This window comes from Poromitra crassiceps (assembly GCF_964638095.1).
Source record: "Poromitra crassiceps genome assembly, chromosome: 6".
Lineage (NCBI taxonomy): Eukaryota > Metazoa > Chordata > Actinopteri > Beryciformes > Melamphaidae > Poromitra > Poromitra crassiceps.
In genome coordinates this window covers 45,869,174-45,887,488 of record NC_139627.1, presented here as the reverse complement: position 1 = coordinate 45,887,488, position 18,315 = coordinate 45,869,174, and the positions used below count along the sequence as shown (strand labels likewise).

The window sequence follows — 18,315 nt, the reverse complement described above, 5'->3', positions numbered from 1 at the left end:
ATTTTAAGTCTAACCCTTGGTTCACACATATGCCTAGAGCGATGCTTAAAGCTACGCTTTAAGCTACGCCTACGCATATAGGCATCGTTTCATGCACGCTAGGCGCCTATTTGCGTTCACACAGGACGCCACACTGAAGCCCCGCTCTGCGCTACGCTGATCACATGAGCAGCGGTTTTTTACACTTTTCAGATCTGATTTATAGCATGGGTGAGTAATATAAACCTCTTTTTTATTGTAATGTGCAAGTGACAATATCTGTCTATTTCCTGGCCGGCTGTAATTGTTATTTTCCCTCGGGTAATCATGTGACTATGAGTCAACACCATGAGTGATACATGCATTGAGACAGGGGGGTATATATACATCTCCTCTCCCCCCCCGATCCGGCTAAGCCATGATCCGATCCGATTCCGATTCCTGGGGTCACGATCCGATTCCAGAATCGATTCTCGATTCCAACGATTCTCGATTCCAGAATCTAGAATCGATTCTCAATTATGTAGTTTTATATTGCAATAACACACAAAGGTAAATCTAAGACAAAAAATGACAAATGTATTAATGCGGAACTTCAAATTCAACTTCTGAAGTATTACAGTGAGGGCCTAAATTCATTTTGCAATATGAGTGTGTTAATTTAAGCATACGTATCAGTAAGTGGCACGGGATTCTCAAAGCCTGTGTTGAGGGTCATACGAACAAAAATGCACTCTTGAAGCTAAAAAAAAATCCAAAACCAACAAGTTAATTATTTACATTTTTACTTCAATGTAGAACAGTCATTTCTTACACATGAGATTACTTTTAGCCTTTTAGTCATAACGATTATTGAAAGATAATCGATCCATATTCCAGAATGAAATGTTATAACAGAAGTGGAGTATTGGCCAGAATGACATGAACATCTGGACACTTATTCAGCCGGTATCTTGCGTGTTGCGTTCAGGTGCACTGTAAAAAAAAAAAAAAAAAAAAAAAGCGATAACACGTGACTTTTGCGATGTGTTCATCGCGCATTTTCATATCGCGGTGACGATGAAAATACGATAAATCGTGCAGCCCTACTTACAATTAGGGGTGCACCGATCGATCTGCACGCAATCTGTATCGGCCGATTTGGACCTCAAATATGTGATCTGCTGTTTCCGATATTCCTTTAATTTTGCCGATCGCATAGCCGATCATGCTGCACGTGAGAAACATGAGGCAGCCCATTTTCATGTCTTCAATGTCTATCGTTTAACTTTCATATTGTGCTCTAACGTTTATATCATTGTGTTGCAAAGCACACGCTTTGCTTTCATCAGTGTACTCACCTCCATGCACACACCGCACCAGACTGTCAACACACCTCTTGCGTCTTTGAATCACACAAATCAGCTGGTGATTAGAGCAGAGCAGAGAGAAGTTACCTCCAGTCCTCCCGCCTACCGAGGCATTTGCATGCTGTTAAATCCGTGTGTATTAAAGTCCCAGATTAACGTGGTAGTCGGGGTAGTGCACGCGCACACACAGACAATTTCCACGCAAGCATTGATGTTCCCGCGGGCACTTTGAAGGAAGCGAAAGTGTGCTGCTATGTGGATGTGCGCTCCATTCAGACGGATGCGCTAATTAATGCCACTACTCAGATGGAGTTTAGCTCGTGTGTAGCTTGTGATTCTGTTGTTTCTCCCGTCATGTAACCCTGTCACCATTATGTAGATCGCACTCATAGTGCTGCTAATTATAACACTGTAACTCGGCCTCGATGGGCGGGTCGTTTTGATGTTCGTTCGATGCGGATCCCAATGTATGACGGTTATTGTGCATAACCCCGGTTCTATGAGTGGGAGCTCTTTGGCTTTAGTCATGGTTCAAGACTGGTGTTTGAGTAACTGACTTACAGTTTACCTAATTATCATTTATATATTATTAGTTGTTAATTATCACTATAATTGGCCTATATAACAGCAAGCTTGGTTACTGACCTGTTTGTATATTTTATTGCCTCCTTTTTCCAGACCACACACAATCCTACTATTCCTGTCATAATGCTGTAAAAAGCCTATACTGCTGTACTGTACTGAAGAGAACTGACAACTAAACGGTTGAACTCCCATCTGTCTCATGTTGGCAGTTTCCTTTAGCCTACAAAATATAAAATAAATATATATATATATATCGGTGATCGGTAATCGGTAATCGGTGATCGGTCGATGATCGGTTGGGCAGATATTTCTCATAGGTGATCGGCAATCGGTGATCGGTGGCAAAAAACGTGATCGGTGCACCCCTACTTACAATAACACATTTTTGTCAACAATAGAGCAATCAACTATGCAACACAGTCTATGACAACTACAACTTCTGAAGGAATAGTGGTAAAGTTTAGTTAGTAATTTTTTTTCTAAGAGAGAGAGAGAAATGTTAGTTCAAAAAGGGCCCAGATGGGGCTTGAAAAGGTGTGTTTTAACTTTTCGCCAAAAGATTGGCAGTGAAGCAGTCGTCCTGACCATAGGCTTCTTAATTATGGTCTGGTTTGTTTACAGTAGTTGTTTTAATGCCTCAGGTGAACAGTATCTGTGGACCAGATGGTCAGCTGGGCCATCTGAGGTCTGGCCTAAGCCAGGTCAACACCATCAGCTACAGCCTGGAGGGAAGACTGGCTGCAATCAGCCTCCTGCCAGGTAAGGGAGGCTGTGTGTGTGTGTGTGTGTGTGTGTGTGTGTGTGTGTGTGTGTGTGTGTGTGTGTGTGTGTGTGTGTGTGTGTGTGTGTGTGTGTGTGTGTGTGTGTGTGTGTCTGGCTGGCCGTTCACGTGGCAAGTCTCATCGGACGCCAGGTGGCGCCCGTAGAGAGGGGGTACTGTTAGATGATGTCATACCTACTGTACATCTCATCATGAATACGTACTGTTAGATGATCTGTTAGATGATGTCATGACTACTGAGGCCTATACCACGAAGCAAGATTAGTGGTTTAGCGAGGTAACTTGAGGTTTAACCCTAGGTTTGCCGTACCACGACGCTAGGTAACTTCTTACCAAGATAGATCACCATAGTAACTTATGCTCTACGGCTAACCTGCTTTGTAGCAGGTTAAGTTCGGAGGATAAGATCAAAACCCATGAAAGACCCACTTGCTTACCAATCAGCTCTCTGCAAACAGCGAGTTGCCATTCATATGGTCCCCATATGAAAAATACATTGCATTCAAATGAAAAAGAAAAAGGAAAAAAAACATATGGCTCCTGTTGAATTAATCGAGGACTGAAGCCTTGCACTTGTTGCAGGCTACATTTGAATTAAGCTCTACTTACTACTTTGGAATATGTTTTTTATACATTAATTTTTGTGCTCTCAAGTAGGATAGATACGTTTGACCCCGCCGATTGATTGCAGCTGAACGGTGAGTGGAGAAATATCACAAAGCTGGCGTAAAAGGTTACATAAACGTCTCCAAACCGCACGGTGCCGTGTGCGTAACGGAGCTGAGGATGATGTTGGGTTGGACATGGCCATACATGCCAGAATAGCTAATCTAAGCAATTTAATATGGGATCACCTGCACACAGATTATTCATATCTAGGCTACTCCTGCATTTTGCAGCTGCAACTGTGTTGCTTTTGGCCTGTATGATGTGATTGAACTTCATATTATTTCCAGCATAGTCCTTGTATGAAATATGGAGATATGCGACTCTGCTGCCAATAGCCTATAGGCCTATGTGACCACAAAATAGGCATTTTTTTAAATAAATTAAATCTATGCCCGCATGTACCGTGTCGATTCAGTTCAGCAGCCTTTTTAAATTTTATTATCATTATTTTTTTATTGATAGCCTATTAGCCTATAGGAATTATTCCATCAGTGCGACCAAACGCATCATGAGATCATTATTATTCATTGAGCCTAAATGGTCTAAATACGCCTACGGATTTTGGAAATTTAGACAGATAGATTACACATTACTTTCACTCGCAAAAAAGACATGCGGGTTTTATTGAGTTTATTGAGAGTAGGGCTGCCCCCTCCAGGTCGATTGGTCGATTGTTTGGTCGACGAGATTCACGTTGGTCGAGCAATCGCTGTTGTTAATAATTTCATAGGAGAAATTCAATTTCATAAAAATAAAAGCGATCCGGAACGAAGTAGCGTGCCGCGGAAGCAAGTTGCAACACAGACCTTTCCTAGAAGCACACAGGGAGTGATCCAGGCTAGAGACAGGCAACCACAGTTAGCAGAAAGGAGAGGAACCAGCAGAGCGATGGAATTAACAATTAAATGGCTCAGCTATCAGTGCAAACAATGGACACGTTTCAGCCTTCAGCACGCAGCCGTCAGCCATCAGCTGTTAACGAGCATAGTACGCACCTTATGAGATTACATTACATTATGGCATTTAGCAGACGCTTTTGTCCAAAGCGACTTACAATATCACAATTTGTCAACAGTACAGGAAACCACTATGCAACACAATCAATGACAGCTAAGATATTTTGATAGACTAGCACCATGTAGGAAGTAGTTTGAGAAGGAATAAGTAACATGTAGCATTATTATTATTATTATTATTTTATTAAAAGATGTTAGTTCAAAAAGGGCCCAGGTGTAGCCTGAAAAGGTGAGTTTTACTTTGTTTCAAACTCAAGCTCTCACTAGTGCCTAGTTTGCTGCGTACGCAGCACTATGGAAGACTGTCATTTTTGCTCCAAAAATTACTTTACATTAAAACCGACCACGCCCCCTTAGGTGACGTGGTGCCCCCCTGGGGCTGACTTGGCCACCCACCTCACCCACGTGACTACGTCACGTCCAGTCAGCCCAGGGTCCGTCACTCTTCGTTTCTTCCAGCCAGTGTGAGGACGTCGTTTTCATAGCTCCGCGGTTAGCTCTGAGTCAGCGCTCTTTAACATAGCTTGGATACTAGGCTCGTTCCGGCTGATTTGCCCACCTCAAGAGGTTTGCGTGGACGGGATAAATCAGGCTTCGGGGACCCGATCCTGTACTCTTCACCAGCGGCGCCGGATCAAGCCATCCAAAGCTAAGGGTGTCTTTTTCACAGTTAACTGTTGTATTAGCTGCCGCCGTGCAGCTCATGTAAACGTTTTCCCCGGCTGGGGTAGCGTTGTTGATAGGCTTGAGCGCAGACTCAGGTCTGCACTCAAAACTGATAGGCTAGGTTGCATACATGCAAAATAGCTTTGTACCGTTAGCACTAGAACAATAGGCTAGTTAGCCCAGTTGTTACAGATAGCTAGCTTTGCACCCGTGCGGTTGGCTTCCGTGTGCTAGGTACTTAGGCGCCGGCTACTAGTGTTCGAGCGCGCGCGTTACTCCGGCTGGAGTAACGATAGATAGATAGTTAGCTAGTTGGCTCAGTGCAGCTAGCAGCTAGCTTGTAGCACTCCAGCATCTTCACCGTTGCAAGCTACTGTTAGTCAGCTTACACGGTTAACTCCCGGTAATTCTGGTACAGTCGGCGGGGCTTGTTGGCGGGTTAGCTTTGCTGAACTCGCACAATGAACCGGGCGGCAGCCATGAGACAGGGGGAGACAGCCAAGAGCTGTGTTAGCTGTGAGGCTACTTTGGCGAGTCAGGACCGCCACAGGGAGTGTGTGTTTTGCCTCGGGCATAACCATGCTACTGACGCCCTGCTGAAGTCCGATTTCTGCCAGGCCTGCGAAGGCTTCACCCTGGCCGTGCTACGTGAAAGAGCGTTGCTCTTTGTCCAGGTGGGCCCGCGGCTTAGCCATGCACCTCCCGAGGGAGGCGCATGCGGTGGGTCTGACCACTCGGTGGAGGAGGAGTTGCCTGACGAGCAGGGCTCCCCGGTCCAACCTGAGCAGCAGATCCTGAACTGGGGGGATGAGCCCATCGACCCTGTGCTGCAACAGGGGGGGCTCTTCCCCTACGACCCCATAATTATTCCCCCCCAGGACGCCCCCCAAGGGGAGTTGTCAGGCGAAGAGGAATGGGACCGCGCTACCGCTGTCACCTCTCTGGTAGGGACCCGTTCGGAGGCTAGCTTCAACGAGCCCTATCAGAAGCAATTTCTGGGGGTGATGTCTAGGGCCGCAGCGAAGCTCGGCATCGCTCGGGCCGAACCACCTCCGCCCCCCGAATCAGTGTTGCTGGTGTGCTATTTCCAGCCACGCCAGGCACCACAGGCAGCCCGCCCGAAGCCCCTGCTGCCCGTCTGTATAGACGTGGTTCGCGCGGTGCAGTCAGGATGGCAAAAGCCTCAGGAGGCCAAGCCGCTCTGCGCGGGCATGGCTCCGTGGTCGGCCTTAGAAGGGGGGGATAAGCTCGCGTTAGCCGCGATGCCTCCCCTCGAGGATATGGTGGCCAGACACCTGGCCCCTAACCTCGTGAGGCCCACGTTGCCCTCTAAGGCGTGCCAACTTACAGCCAAGTTGGTCGAAAAGGCGTACTTGGCGGCGGGGCAGTCCGCCGCCATGACCAACAACCTGGCCATCTTGCAGGGCTACCAGGCGGTGCTCCTGCGGGAGATGCAGGGTGACCCCGCCCCCGAGCTGTTTACAGAGCTCAGGATGGCCACGGATTACGCCTTGCGTATGATAGACTGCCTGGCGCAGAACAGCGGGAAGGTCATGGCCTTCTCTGTTCTCACCCACCGCCACCTGTGGCTAAATCTTACCCAGCTCCTTGAGCAGGATAAGAGGAGGCTGCTGGGGGCCCAGATCTCCCCGGAGGGCCTGTTCGGTCCTTCCGTGGAAGACTTGGCCCAGCGGTTGGAGACGCGTCAGAGGGACTCGGCGGCGGTCAGCACCCTCATGCCCAAGCGGAAAGGGGAGGACCGCCGGTTCCAGGTCCAAGCGCGCGCGCAGAGTCGTCCTCCGGGACCTCCGCCGCCGCGGACCGCCACACGCCAGCGAGTCTGACAGCCTAGGGCGCCCCTAATGGACGCGCCCCACCCAGCCGCGGTGGGCCCAGCATGGGTCCCACGGCAGGCCAGGGTACGCGGCCCCCGCCCCCCAAAGCGAGGGGGTGCGCGGGGAGCGGGTAACCAGCCCCGTACTTAGTCACCTCCCTGGGGAAGGGGGGGGGGGCTATGAGCCCACCGTCGTTGGAGCTCAGCGCTCAACTTCGGTCCGGGACTCAGCAGGGGCCTACCCAACCCGTCACTCGCCGGTGCGGTGCGCCCGGCGGGGACGACAGCTCGCCAGGGCTTGGCTTCAGGGCCAGCCTTCGGCTTGTAGCTTTAGGGACAAGCCCACCGTCATCGGTGCCCAGTGCCCGAGTTCGGTCGGGAGCTCTCCCAGGATCGCTTGTCCGCCGTCAAGAGGCCCCCGGGACAAGCCCACCATCGATGGTGCCATGGGCCCATTGTTGGTCGGGAGCTCTCCTGGGGACCGCACGAGCGGACGAGTCCACAGGCGGCGGTCGAAAGAGAGCCTTGCCTCCTTGCTCCCCCCAGCCGGTGAAAGCTGCACGGCTGGGGGGTTACGCCGGTTCAACACGCTCACAGGGCACGTCAGTAGGCGGAGCCCGCGTAAGAAACCGGCAGGGGGGCTTAGCCTCTTATGTCCCGCCTCCCCCTTTTTCTTCCCCAACCAAAGCACCGGGTCCCCCGGTGCCCAACAATATAATCATGGCCAAGGGGGCGGGTTCCGCCCCCTTTGGTCACAGTCGACCGATATTGCTTTTTCAATGGCCGATGCCGATCTTTAGAGAGCAGGGCGGCCGATGGCCGATATATAATGCCGATTATTATTATTTTTTTCATTCGATAAAATACGATTAAAATAAACTCCTCAAAAAAAGTTTGGAAACGTTATTTTGCTTGATTATTTGTCCCCTTTAATAATACCAATTGGTATTGTATTTTATATAGTTGGAAAGCCTGATTAGTCACCTTTACAACGGGGTACAACTTGTAAGGATTGTGCATTCGTGGAATGAGAAACACACAGCTAAACGTGTGAGTAGCGCCCCCAAAAAATGTGCAATATTCTTCTGTTGGTATTTTTTTTTAAAGAAATCTAGTAGCCTAGATTTCCATTATCCATTCATGCACATTGAAAATCGAATATAACATTATACTGTAGGCCTACATCTAATATAAGATGTTATCTTAGCCAGTACAGTAACATGTTTTTGATTATTCTTTTTATTAAATAGAAAAATACATTGGGTTATGCGGTATAGATTTCAGTAGTGACTGGTAGGCTATAGCGAGAGAGCAGTATGTCAGAGAACTCATTCATGCACTGTTCTATACATTAACAATAATAATAATAATGTAACTGTTTAGATTTGCTGTCATTTGATGGGAGAAGTGTGTTTGCAGAAGATGGTGGTGACTGAGGAAACGTAACGTTACAGTAGGCTCATGGGTGCATGAGAAGACTCACATTCAGTGGCGGACTGCATAATCGGGCACGTCGGGCAAATGCCCGGTGGCCTGGACTGGCCTGGCCTGCCAAAAAAAAAAAAAAAAAAAATTGCAGGCCGATGCCGATTAATTAAAAATGCCAATAATCGGCCCCAATTAATCGGCCGGCCGATTAATCGGTCGACCTCTACAACAGACCATCTCTGCCCGACAGGCTCGAGGCCTGGGAGCGTCTGTGTTCCCCGTCCCCGTGGCTGCGGCGAACCCTTCAGAAGGGTTACGCCCTGCAATTTGCCAGGGCCCCACCCAGGTTCGACGGGACCCACGATACGGCCGTGGAAGGGGAGTCCTTGGACATACTCCACAAGGAGGTAATTTCGCTCCTCACCAAGGGGGCAGAGGTGCGCTCGGGTTTCTACCACAAGTACTTCATCGTGCCCAAAAAGGACGGCTCCATGCGTCCAATTCTGGACCTCCTGCGCCTCAACAAGACGCTGAGGAAGTTCCCGTTCCGAATGCTCTCCTTTCCCCACCTCTTCAACGCGTTGAGACAGGGGGATTTCTTTACTTCCGTGGACCTGAAAGATGCGTTCTTCCATGTCCACGTGGTCAAGAGGCACAGGAAATACCTGAGGTTCTCCTTCCTAGGGAAGGCTTACGAGTTCTGTGTCTTGCCTTTTGGCATGTCTTTGAGCCCGCGAACCTTCACGGCTTGCGTGGAGACGGCCTTGGCCCCCCTCCGCGCGAGGGGGGTTCGCATCTTCCTTTATCTCAACGACGCTCTTATTGTGGCCGGCTCGAGGGTTGGTGCCATGAAACATACCAAGGTGGTGACCGATCACCTACAAACCTTAGGGTTCCTGGTGAACTGGAAAAAGAGCTGCCTCGCCCCAGAGCAGATGGCGATCTTCCTGGGGCTCAAGCTAAACTCCCGGGCCATGCGAGCCCGCCTTTCGCGGGAGCGACAGGCTCGCACGGTGCAGACAGCGAGGACATTAAGTCTATGCTCCTCGGTGTCAGTGCACCAGTGCACAGTCATGTTGGGCCTGATGGCCTCGGCACTGCATGTGCTCCCTCTGGGGAGGCTACACATGCGTCCGTTCCAGATCTGGTTCCTCGGGTTGCGCTTGGATCCAGCCAGGGACCGTCATCGCAGGGTGCCTATGACAGGTCAGGCCCGCCAGGCGTTGGCCATATGGGCAGACCCCCGTTACCTATCGAGGGGCACTCGATTGGGCCCGGTCCCGCTCAGGTTAGTGATTCGCACAGACGCCTCCCTCTGGGGTTGGGGTGCGGTGTGCGGGCTTCTGTCGGCGAACGGCCGGTGGGAGGCTCAGGAGCGTCCCACATAAACGTCTTGGAGCTGGAGGCGATTCGCCTCGCTCTGCTTCACTTCCAGCGAGTCATACATGGACGCCATGTGCTGATTCGCTCGGACAATACGGCGGCGATCGCCCACCTGAACAAACAGGGCGGTGTGCGGTCGAAGACTTTGAACCGGTTAGCGGCGGAGATTCACCTGTGGGCGTATCCCCGTCTCCTGTCAGTGTCGGCAGTCTATCTGCCGGGACGGCTGAATTACGGCGCCGACCTGCTGTCTCAAGGCTACCCCCGTCATACAGAGTGGTGCCTCCACCCTCAGGTGGTGGAACAGATTTGGGCCAGGTTCGGTCGTGCCCGCGTCGATCTCTTCGCATCGCGGTGCGCGACGCACTGCCCATTGTGGTTCTCGATCCAGGAGGACAGTCCCCCGTTGGGACACGACGCGTTGGCGAACGCGTGGCCACGGGAGGGGCTCTATGCGTTTCCACCGATCCCCCTGATCCGTCAGGTGTTGGACAGGGTGAAGGAACAGCGTCTCCGGCTCGTTCTAGTGGCTCCGTTCTGGCCCAGGCAGACGTGGTTTGCGGACCTGGTCTCCCTGGCGCAGGCCCCCCTTGGGCATTGCCGGTGCGGGCCGATCTCCTATCCCAGGCGGAGGGGGAGGTGTTCCACCCCTCCCCAGGCAGGTGGAAGCTAGCAGTCTGGCTCCTGAACGGGACCAGTTGCTAGCACAGGGCTTGCCCGACAATGTGGTGCGCACTATTCAGAGTGCTAGGGCTGCTTCGACCCGCACTCAGTACGCGTACAAGTGGCGGGTTTTTTCGCGATGGTGCACAAGTAAGGGTGTGGATCCAGTGAACTGCAGCGTGCGTCCAGTTCTCTGTTTCCTTCAAAGCTTGCTTGACGCGGGCCAGTCCCCGCAGTCGCTTAAGGTGTACGTAGCCGCGATTTCGGGGGGGGTGTGCCCTTTGGTCTCGCGCTTCATGAAGGGGGCGCGTAAACTGCGCCCGCCGTTGCGGTGCGTTTTTCCCAAATGGGACCTGGTTACGGTGCTGGACGGGCTAACGGGTCATCCGTTTGAGCCCTTGGACTCCGCCGATTTAAAGGTTCTGTCCTTAAAGACCGCGCTGCTGCTGGCCTTATCGTCAGGAAAGAGAGTCGGTGACCTGATTGCCCTCTCGGTGCAGCAGGCCTGTATGGTTTTTGGGGACGATGGGCGCAGGGTTACGTTGCGACCTAACCCGGCGTACCAGCCCAAGAATATTAATGCCAGCTATAGGTCTATGGTTATAGACTTATCAGCATTCTGTCCGCCGCCGTTCAGTTCGGGTGAGGAGAGATGTTTGCACATGCTGTGCCCCGTAAGGGCGCTCTCGGCCTATGTGGCCAGGACGCGTTCATTACGCATTACAGATCAGCTGTTGGTCTGCTTTGGGCAAAGGGTCCAGGGCGGACCCCTTTCCAAGGATCGCTTATCACACTGGATAGTGGAGGCGATCGCGTTGGCATACTCTGCCGTGGGCAAGGTTCCCCAGGAGGGTATCAAGGCGCATTCTACGCGAGGTGTTGCGACATCCTCTGCGTTGTTGCGTGGTGTGTCGGTGGAGGACATGTGTGCCGCGGCCTCATGGTCCTCTCATCACACTTTTGTCAGGTACTACAGTCTCGACGTGTCCGGTTCGCAGTTCGCGCACGCGGTGCTGTCGGTGGCAAGAAAGTAGTATCGTTGCCACTCTAATATGTCATTCGGTTAGGCATAAACGTTGCCATATGGCCGTGGTTCACCGGTGCCTTTCGGGTCGCCCTGTGGGTGCTCCCGGCAGCAAGGTCGGTTGAATTGAGGCACTAGTGAGAGCTTGAGTTCGAAACGAAGTAAAACGTTAGGGTTGTGCTACAACCCGGGTTTTACGAGTGAGAACGAGAGCTCTCACTACCCAGCCTTGCTGCGTCGATGCGTCTCTGGGTGCGTCGGATCTCAGCTGGCTGGAAGAAATGAGTGGCGGACCCTGGGCTGACTGGACGTGACGTAGTCACGTGGGTGAGGTGGGTGGCCAAGTCAGCCCCAGGGGGGCACCACGTCACCTAAGGGGGCGTGGTCGGTTTTAATGTAAAGTAATTTTTGGAGCAAAAATGACAGTCTTCCATAGTGCTGCGTACGCAGCGAACTAGGCACTAGTGAGAGCTCTCGTTCTCACTCGTAAAACCCGGGTTGTAGCACAACCCTAACGTTTTTAGTCTCCGCCGAAAGATTGGCAGTGATTCGGCCGTTCTGACCGAAGAGCCTGGACATCCAGCCGCTTTCACTCACAGTTCACATTTGTTACATACACTCCAACTCCGGTAATGTTAGACAGGCTGTTATAAGATGTTACTGGAATAAATCGCAAAAGCTATCTAGCTATTATTTCTACCAACTAATTAACCATGCCACGTGTGCTAACGTTACTTATACCATGGTCTGGGTGAATACTCGATTCTGATTGGCTGCAGGGTGTCCATTAATTTGTGATAATGTACAGTGATAATGTACACCTAGCTAAATGGTCTGTTCACCGTTCATATCAATGCGCCATAGTTTCAACGGTGGTATCAAGAGAGCTGTTTGAGCTCTATATTAATATGACACTTTTGTTACTTGAGAAAAAATTTTAGTTACTTTCATCTCCATAGTATGTTATAATTATTTTCATAAAACAAAAGGGAAAGTATTTATTTTTATGTTTTTTGTGGAATGCCACTGTAGAAAATACAATGTTGTGGAATGTTTAATGCCATTTTCTCACCTTTTACTTTTAAACACATATTTAAATACTCATAACTTTTGATGTGTGAGAGCTATCTCATTCATTCAAAAAGTTATATATAGCGGATAGTTTCTAATTTATGGAAATGTCAAAAAATTAAAATGTCAAATTCCCACCATGTGAAGGGTCTTTGCAGACCACCACACATTTATCCTGAAACAGTTTTCTTGCTTTCCCCTTTTTTCTTTGTAAACTGAAAATAATATCTAATAGCAGTAATAAAGTTGATCATACACACATTAGAGTCTCCTTAGTATGTTTTATGGTCCCCTGTGTGCATCTGTGCGCGCGTGTGTGTGTGTGTGTGTGTGTGTGTGTATGTGTTTGTGTATGTACACACACATGCAGGTCCCCCAGGCAGAGTTGGTACCCCAGGAGTCCAGGGGAGCACAGGATGGAAAGGAGACCCTGGAGACTCAGGTAGGGCTGCCTCCTTCAAATCTCAGTAACATCAAAATACTACAAACAAAGGTCAGACTGATGTATCAGTTTGTCAATATACAGCCAGTGGCGATTTTGCATTAGGGGGAAGTAGGGCAGTGCCCCACCAGATGGTGCTGTGGTGCAAGACGCTCATTACATCTGACTGTTGTGGCAAATCATATTTTATATTTATTGACCAACCTTGGGCTGTCTGGAAGACCCTAAACCGCCTGCGGGTCGGGGAGGAACGCTGCAAGGCGTCCATGATTTTTTTTTAAATGGCAACCTCAGATGCATGTGTGTGTGGCGACCTCAAAACCATGGAACATGTCATGAGATGCTCCACTCCACATTGCACTGGAGATGATCTGGCCCAACCGAACATTGCCGCACTCGCATGTGCCAACCACTGGAAGGACATAATGGCCGGACACAAGGAAGACGTTTTTAAATAATCGTTTCCACGTCATGTGATGGAAATTTCTACTCATCAATAGATACAGTCCATCTGTGTGGGAACTAGGGATGCAGCGGTATACCATTTGAAGGTATACCGTGGTTTGAAAACGTCACGGTATCAAAACCACTAAGATTTGCCATCATACCTTCCCCACGGTATCAGCGGTTTCCCCAAAACAAAGTGCTCAGGTCGCTTGCAGAGTGCAGCTTACGCGGCCCCTCCCCCTGGCTGCATGCCTACCTAGACTAGAGCACAGTAGAGAGGAGCCGCAAGGACCCTCCTGAACTTTCCCCTATCTAAAAAGACGACGTCGGCTGTATGGGAATATTTCGGCTATTGTAAAAACACAAATGGTCCGCAATACCGTGAAACCGTGGTATTTTTGTCCAAGGTTATCAATTCATACCATCAAAAACTCATACCGCTGCATCCCTAGTGGGAACACCCACAAAATGTGAGTGGGCTAAAACCCCCCATATCTCAATGGGCTGACTCACCAAATTACAGTGCTGCGGCTCTAGGCTACAGGATCGGGGACTCTAGAGCAGGTACATAGACGTCTGTTCAGATGTGCGTTTACTGCGGGGGTTAAATCTTAAAGCTGGGCTAACAGCTAAATGCTAACTATGCTGAATGGGGAGAACGGGACGCCCGCAGCCAGCTATCTATGACGAGACATTTTCTGATCGGAGAAAGTGCTTTGATCTCTGGTCGTGCGGAGAAAGTGCTTTGATCTTCTTGGCAGTCGCCGCACTGAAAACATGGCTCTTATGGTCAAACCCAACGTAACTTCTCCCGTTTGGGAGCATGTCAGCTTTCTGCCCGATGAAGATCGAAAGCAAAGAATTTGGATGAGGCTGTGTGTCACTGTGTGTTTGTGTCAAGAAAATAAATTCCATGCGAGGAAACACGACAAATCTCACATCGCATCTGAGGACAACTCATCCCATGCAATATGATACAATGAAAGGCAACCCATCCACTTCTGAATACCGGCTCTGGCTCGTCACTGCGCAAAATAGGAGTATCCGAAGACTTTGGCAGAGTGAAGAAATACAGCCAAGACAGCAACAAGTGGCGAGCACTAACAATTGTAACCAAGTATGGTCAGTAATCCTACATGTATGTTGTCTGTTGAATGCGTGCTTGCAGAATTAAATGCGTGGTTGGGATGCCGACCACTATAGGCTATGTTGTCTTATTATTATTAATGACAACAACACTGGAATAAAGACAAACTAAATAAATAAAGATGAATAAATGCTTCCAAAACCTTTATATAAGGACAATTACTTTTTTCCTTTCTTTTTGCGGTTACCGCAACGGTTTGATAGACTCTAATTTGTGGGGTATAGAAAAAGTAAATATCACGGCAGCCCTACTTCCTGCTTTTGTTGGAGAGTCGTGGACGCTTCTGTACAACTCTAGACGTGCTGTAGTGTTACACAAGGTGAGTAAAAGAGCCATCTATCACATGACGGTGAAAATACGTCTTGGCGGGGAAGCGTAGTCTCTTAAATGACTAACAAGTCTGATTTCTGCTCTGATCGCAGGTGTTCAGGGGCTTCCTAGCACAGCGGGGGCCACAGGTGAAAGGGGATACACTGGTCCAACAGGTACGCATTCATGACTCACCTGTGCATGCTTGTAATTACTAATTGATTGCATTTATATAGCACTTTTTCAAGTACCCAAAGTATGTCACATATGGGGGGGGGGTGATACACGGCAGCCAGTATGCGCCAGAACACTCCCCACACATCAGCTATCACGTGGAGTGTTGATGATTGAATGTGCCAATTATATGAATGTGCCCTCAATTAAGTAACGAGGGATGATTAGGTGGTCATGATTGAAGGAAATGCCTGTGTGGGAATTTAGCCAGGGCACCGGGTTAAAGGACTGTCCGTTATTTATGACCCTTCCCGTAGCTGCAGTTGCAGCGATCTTCAGCTGGTACTCACAGCAAAAGGCCTTTCGACTGCCAATCGGCTGGCAGCCGGCTGTATGGTGGGCTCAGACTACACAAATTCAGCCCTATTAAAATGATTTGGTCGCAGGCCACACATTTCCAGCATCGACGGTCCCCATACTGAAAATAATGTGCTTTAACTGAGAGTTGCCCATTTCTTCTTTTTCATTTTTGTGTTTTCTTCAGGTGCACAAGGACCTGCTGGCTCCACTGGTTCTACAGGTGAGTAAATATGAGTGTGTGTCTGACTAGGGCTGGGTTAAAAAAATCGATTCTCCAATTTTTATTTGAATCCTTCGATACCGATTCATATGTCCAGAGATTGATTTTTTATTTCCCCCCGTGAACTTTAACCCCGGTAGTCTCACATCACCACCAGCTCCTGCCTCTCGTTCTTCGCAAAGCGATCTCTCTTGGTGAAGTCAAAACATGCAACATGGCGGACGCCGGCAACACTAAAGGCAGATATGTCTGGAACAATTTCGGATTCAACGACAAAAACGAGCTTGACAAATGCAAAGCGATTTGCAAGATCAGCCGACCGGGTCCGTGTGTGAAGTGTTGCGGAAATACAACAAATATCCGAAACCACGTGATGAGACATCACCCAGATCTGCTATCTGAACACAAGCCGTCCGGACTGAAAACAAAATAAACTGAAGGATTCATTAGAATTACCAGCCAATTCTCCACGTGCCCTAAAAATAACCGAGGCTATCGCAACTTTCGTATGCAAGGATATACGCCTGTATTCCGTTGTGAAAATTGAAGGCTTCAAAAGGCTCCTGAAGGTACTCGAACCAGTGACCACACTACGTTATGGTGCAACACAAACATCTGACTGTAGACATAAGCCCAAACATGTATACATCTGTGAAACAAAGCATCAAAACGAAACTGCAGTCAGCAGAGAGAGTCGGCGGCATCACCTGTGACACCTGGACATCCATGGCAACGGAATCGTACATGGCTGTTCTGTTACCTCTAGTGTTGTCACGGTTTTCGGTACTTAGTGGGTACTACATTGCTACGGTACTGAACGGTACCTGTTGTTCATGGTACCGAGGGTACCGAGTTTAGTTTGCCACCATGGCTTTAACTCCAGGCGACTGAGGCGAGTTTATTTGAGTGCTGGCAATGAACACCAAAACATGGACACAGCCGTCAGCTAACGTTAGCCTGTCTGCCTGAGCAACACACATACATACTGCGCATACAGCCCCGCGCACTTCCGGGACTACGGTGTCCCGTAGGGGAGAGTGGGGTGAGTTGTGCCACTTTTTACTTGAGGTGTCTTTAAAGTGAGGGCATGACAGTAATGCCTCCAACTACAATATGTAAATATATTTCAGGATGTTGTGCACCACTGGGAACACTCCCTTTGGATCTTAAATAAACTGTTAAAAAAATATGGCTATTCTTAAAAAGGTGGTCTCTTGGCACAACTTGCCCCCGGTGCGGGGTAAGTTGTGCCTTTGGAGAGAATACGTTGGGGTAAATTGTGCCATTGATTACTGAAGTAAAACAGAACATTTTCATCTCATATACTGTAATGCTATATCAAAGCAAGACAAAATAAAGATAACACTAAAGTCCAGTGTACTATAACAGGGTTAAACAAGGCTAAACGGTAGCAGCAGTTGACCTACATATTTAACATTTTCAGAAATAAAAATTATGTTCAAAATGAACAAAATCAACTATCACAGAGCCAGGCTACACTTGCCAATACTGCAATATTCTTCAACAAGGTCTATTTAAACATTTAAGAACAAAATGAAATAAAATTTCACTAAATCAACTGCAACTGCACTGGCACAACTTAACCCAGGCTTTTGGCACAAATCACCCCATCCCCACCATTTTAACAAACTTGTATCATATAGCTGGTTTGGAGCTAACATCATGCTAACAGTATAGCCTCATATTGTAGCTTACTAATACACATGTGTGAAATGTTTTCAAGCTTGTCTATAATTGTTCAGACACAACAATCAATAAACCTTGATCATAAAAAATTTACTTTGAACTTAAATGTGCTTAGCTCTTGTGCCATCTGCCTCCCTTCTTTGCAGAGTGAGTAAAATGGATGCCTCTTCAAAAATGTGTGGTCACATGACCAATTTCTTCTATGGTTTTCTAGATACAAGGGGTGGCACAACTTCCCCACTGGCACAACTCACCCCACTCTCCCCTAGTCCACACGTAATACGTCCACACGTAATCGCGAGTCATTCACAGCTTGTTGACACGGCAGTTCGCACAGTGCGGCGAAGAGAATGGCTAGTGGAAGTACAGCAGGAGCGGCTGTTCCGATTCCAACAACTCAACTTGTAGAGAAGAAGAATGCAAACAGTCGCATTTGGAAATATTTCGTATTCAAGGCAAATGCAGATGGTGTTATCATCAGTCCCCAAAACCACATCCAATCTCGCCAAGCACCCAGACCTGTTCAAAGAATTCAAGGTGGGTTAATTCTTTCAAACGGTGTAAAATAACACGTTTAACAACATATCAAACGGACCTTATCCTGTCGCATTAGTTTTTGAGATAGCTGGCAATGCATTGTGTAACCAAAAAACGTTTGGCTAACGTTAACGTTAACGTGTTTTGTAATGGAATCTTCATGGGACACGGCTAATACCTGGCACAACGTTAGCTAGCATAGTGTAGCACGTGTGCAATGCAATGTTTGTAATGGAATCATTATGGGACACGGCTAATAGCCGAACTTAGCCATAGTTCCATAATGATTAATTAATTAATTTTGGTTAATAAAAAAAAAAAAAAAAAAAAAAAATGCAGGCCAGGCCAGGCCACCGGGCATCGGCCCGACATGCCCGATTATGCAGTCCGCACCACATCGTATAAATATATACGGTATAATATAATATAAAATATTAAAAGAATATTTAAAAAAAATCCTCAGCTGTCCTCATGGTCCAGTCAGTCAGCTCCTCTCCGCTGCTGTGTTCGCTTGGACGCTCACA

The 18,315-nt window shown here is 48.6% G+C and overlaps 1 protein-coding gene across 1 annotated transcript in view; it reads left to right on the top strand.

The window, feature by feature from the left end:
• The window catches only part of LOC310778992 (uncharacterized protein), a 49,457-nt gene that overhangs the window by 17,280 nt on the left and 13,862 nt on the right, over nucleotides 1–18,315 (top strand). Inside the window, exons 4-7 of the mRNA XM_083639473.1 lie at nucleotides 2,555–2,672; nucleotides 12,819–12,890; nucleotides 14,907–14,969; nucleotides 15,512–15,547. Of these exons, the coding sequence (XP_083495599.1) occupies nucleotides 2,555–2,672; nucleotides 12,819–12,890; nucleotides 14,907–14,969; nucleotides 15,512–15,547 (289 nt within the window). The remainder of the gene's footprint in view (nucleotides 1–2,554; nucleotides 2,673–12,818; nucleotides 12,891–14,906; nucleotides 14,970–15,511; nucleotides 15,548–18,315) is intronic.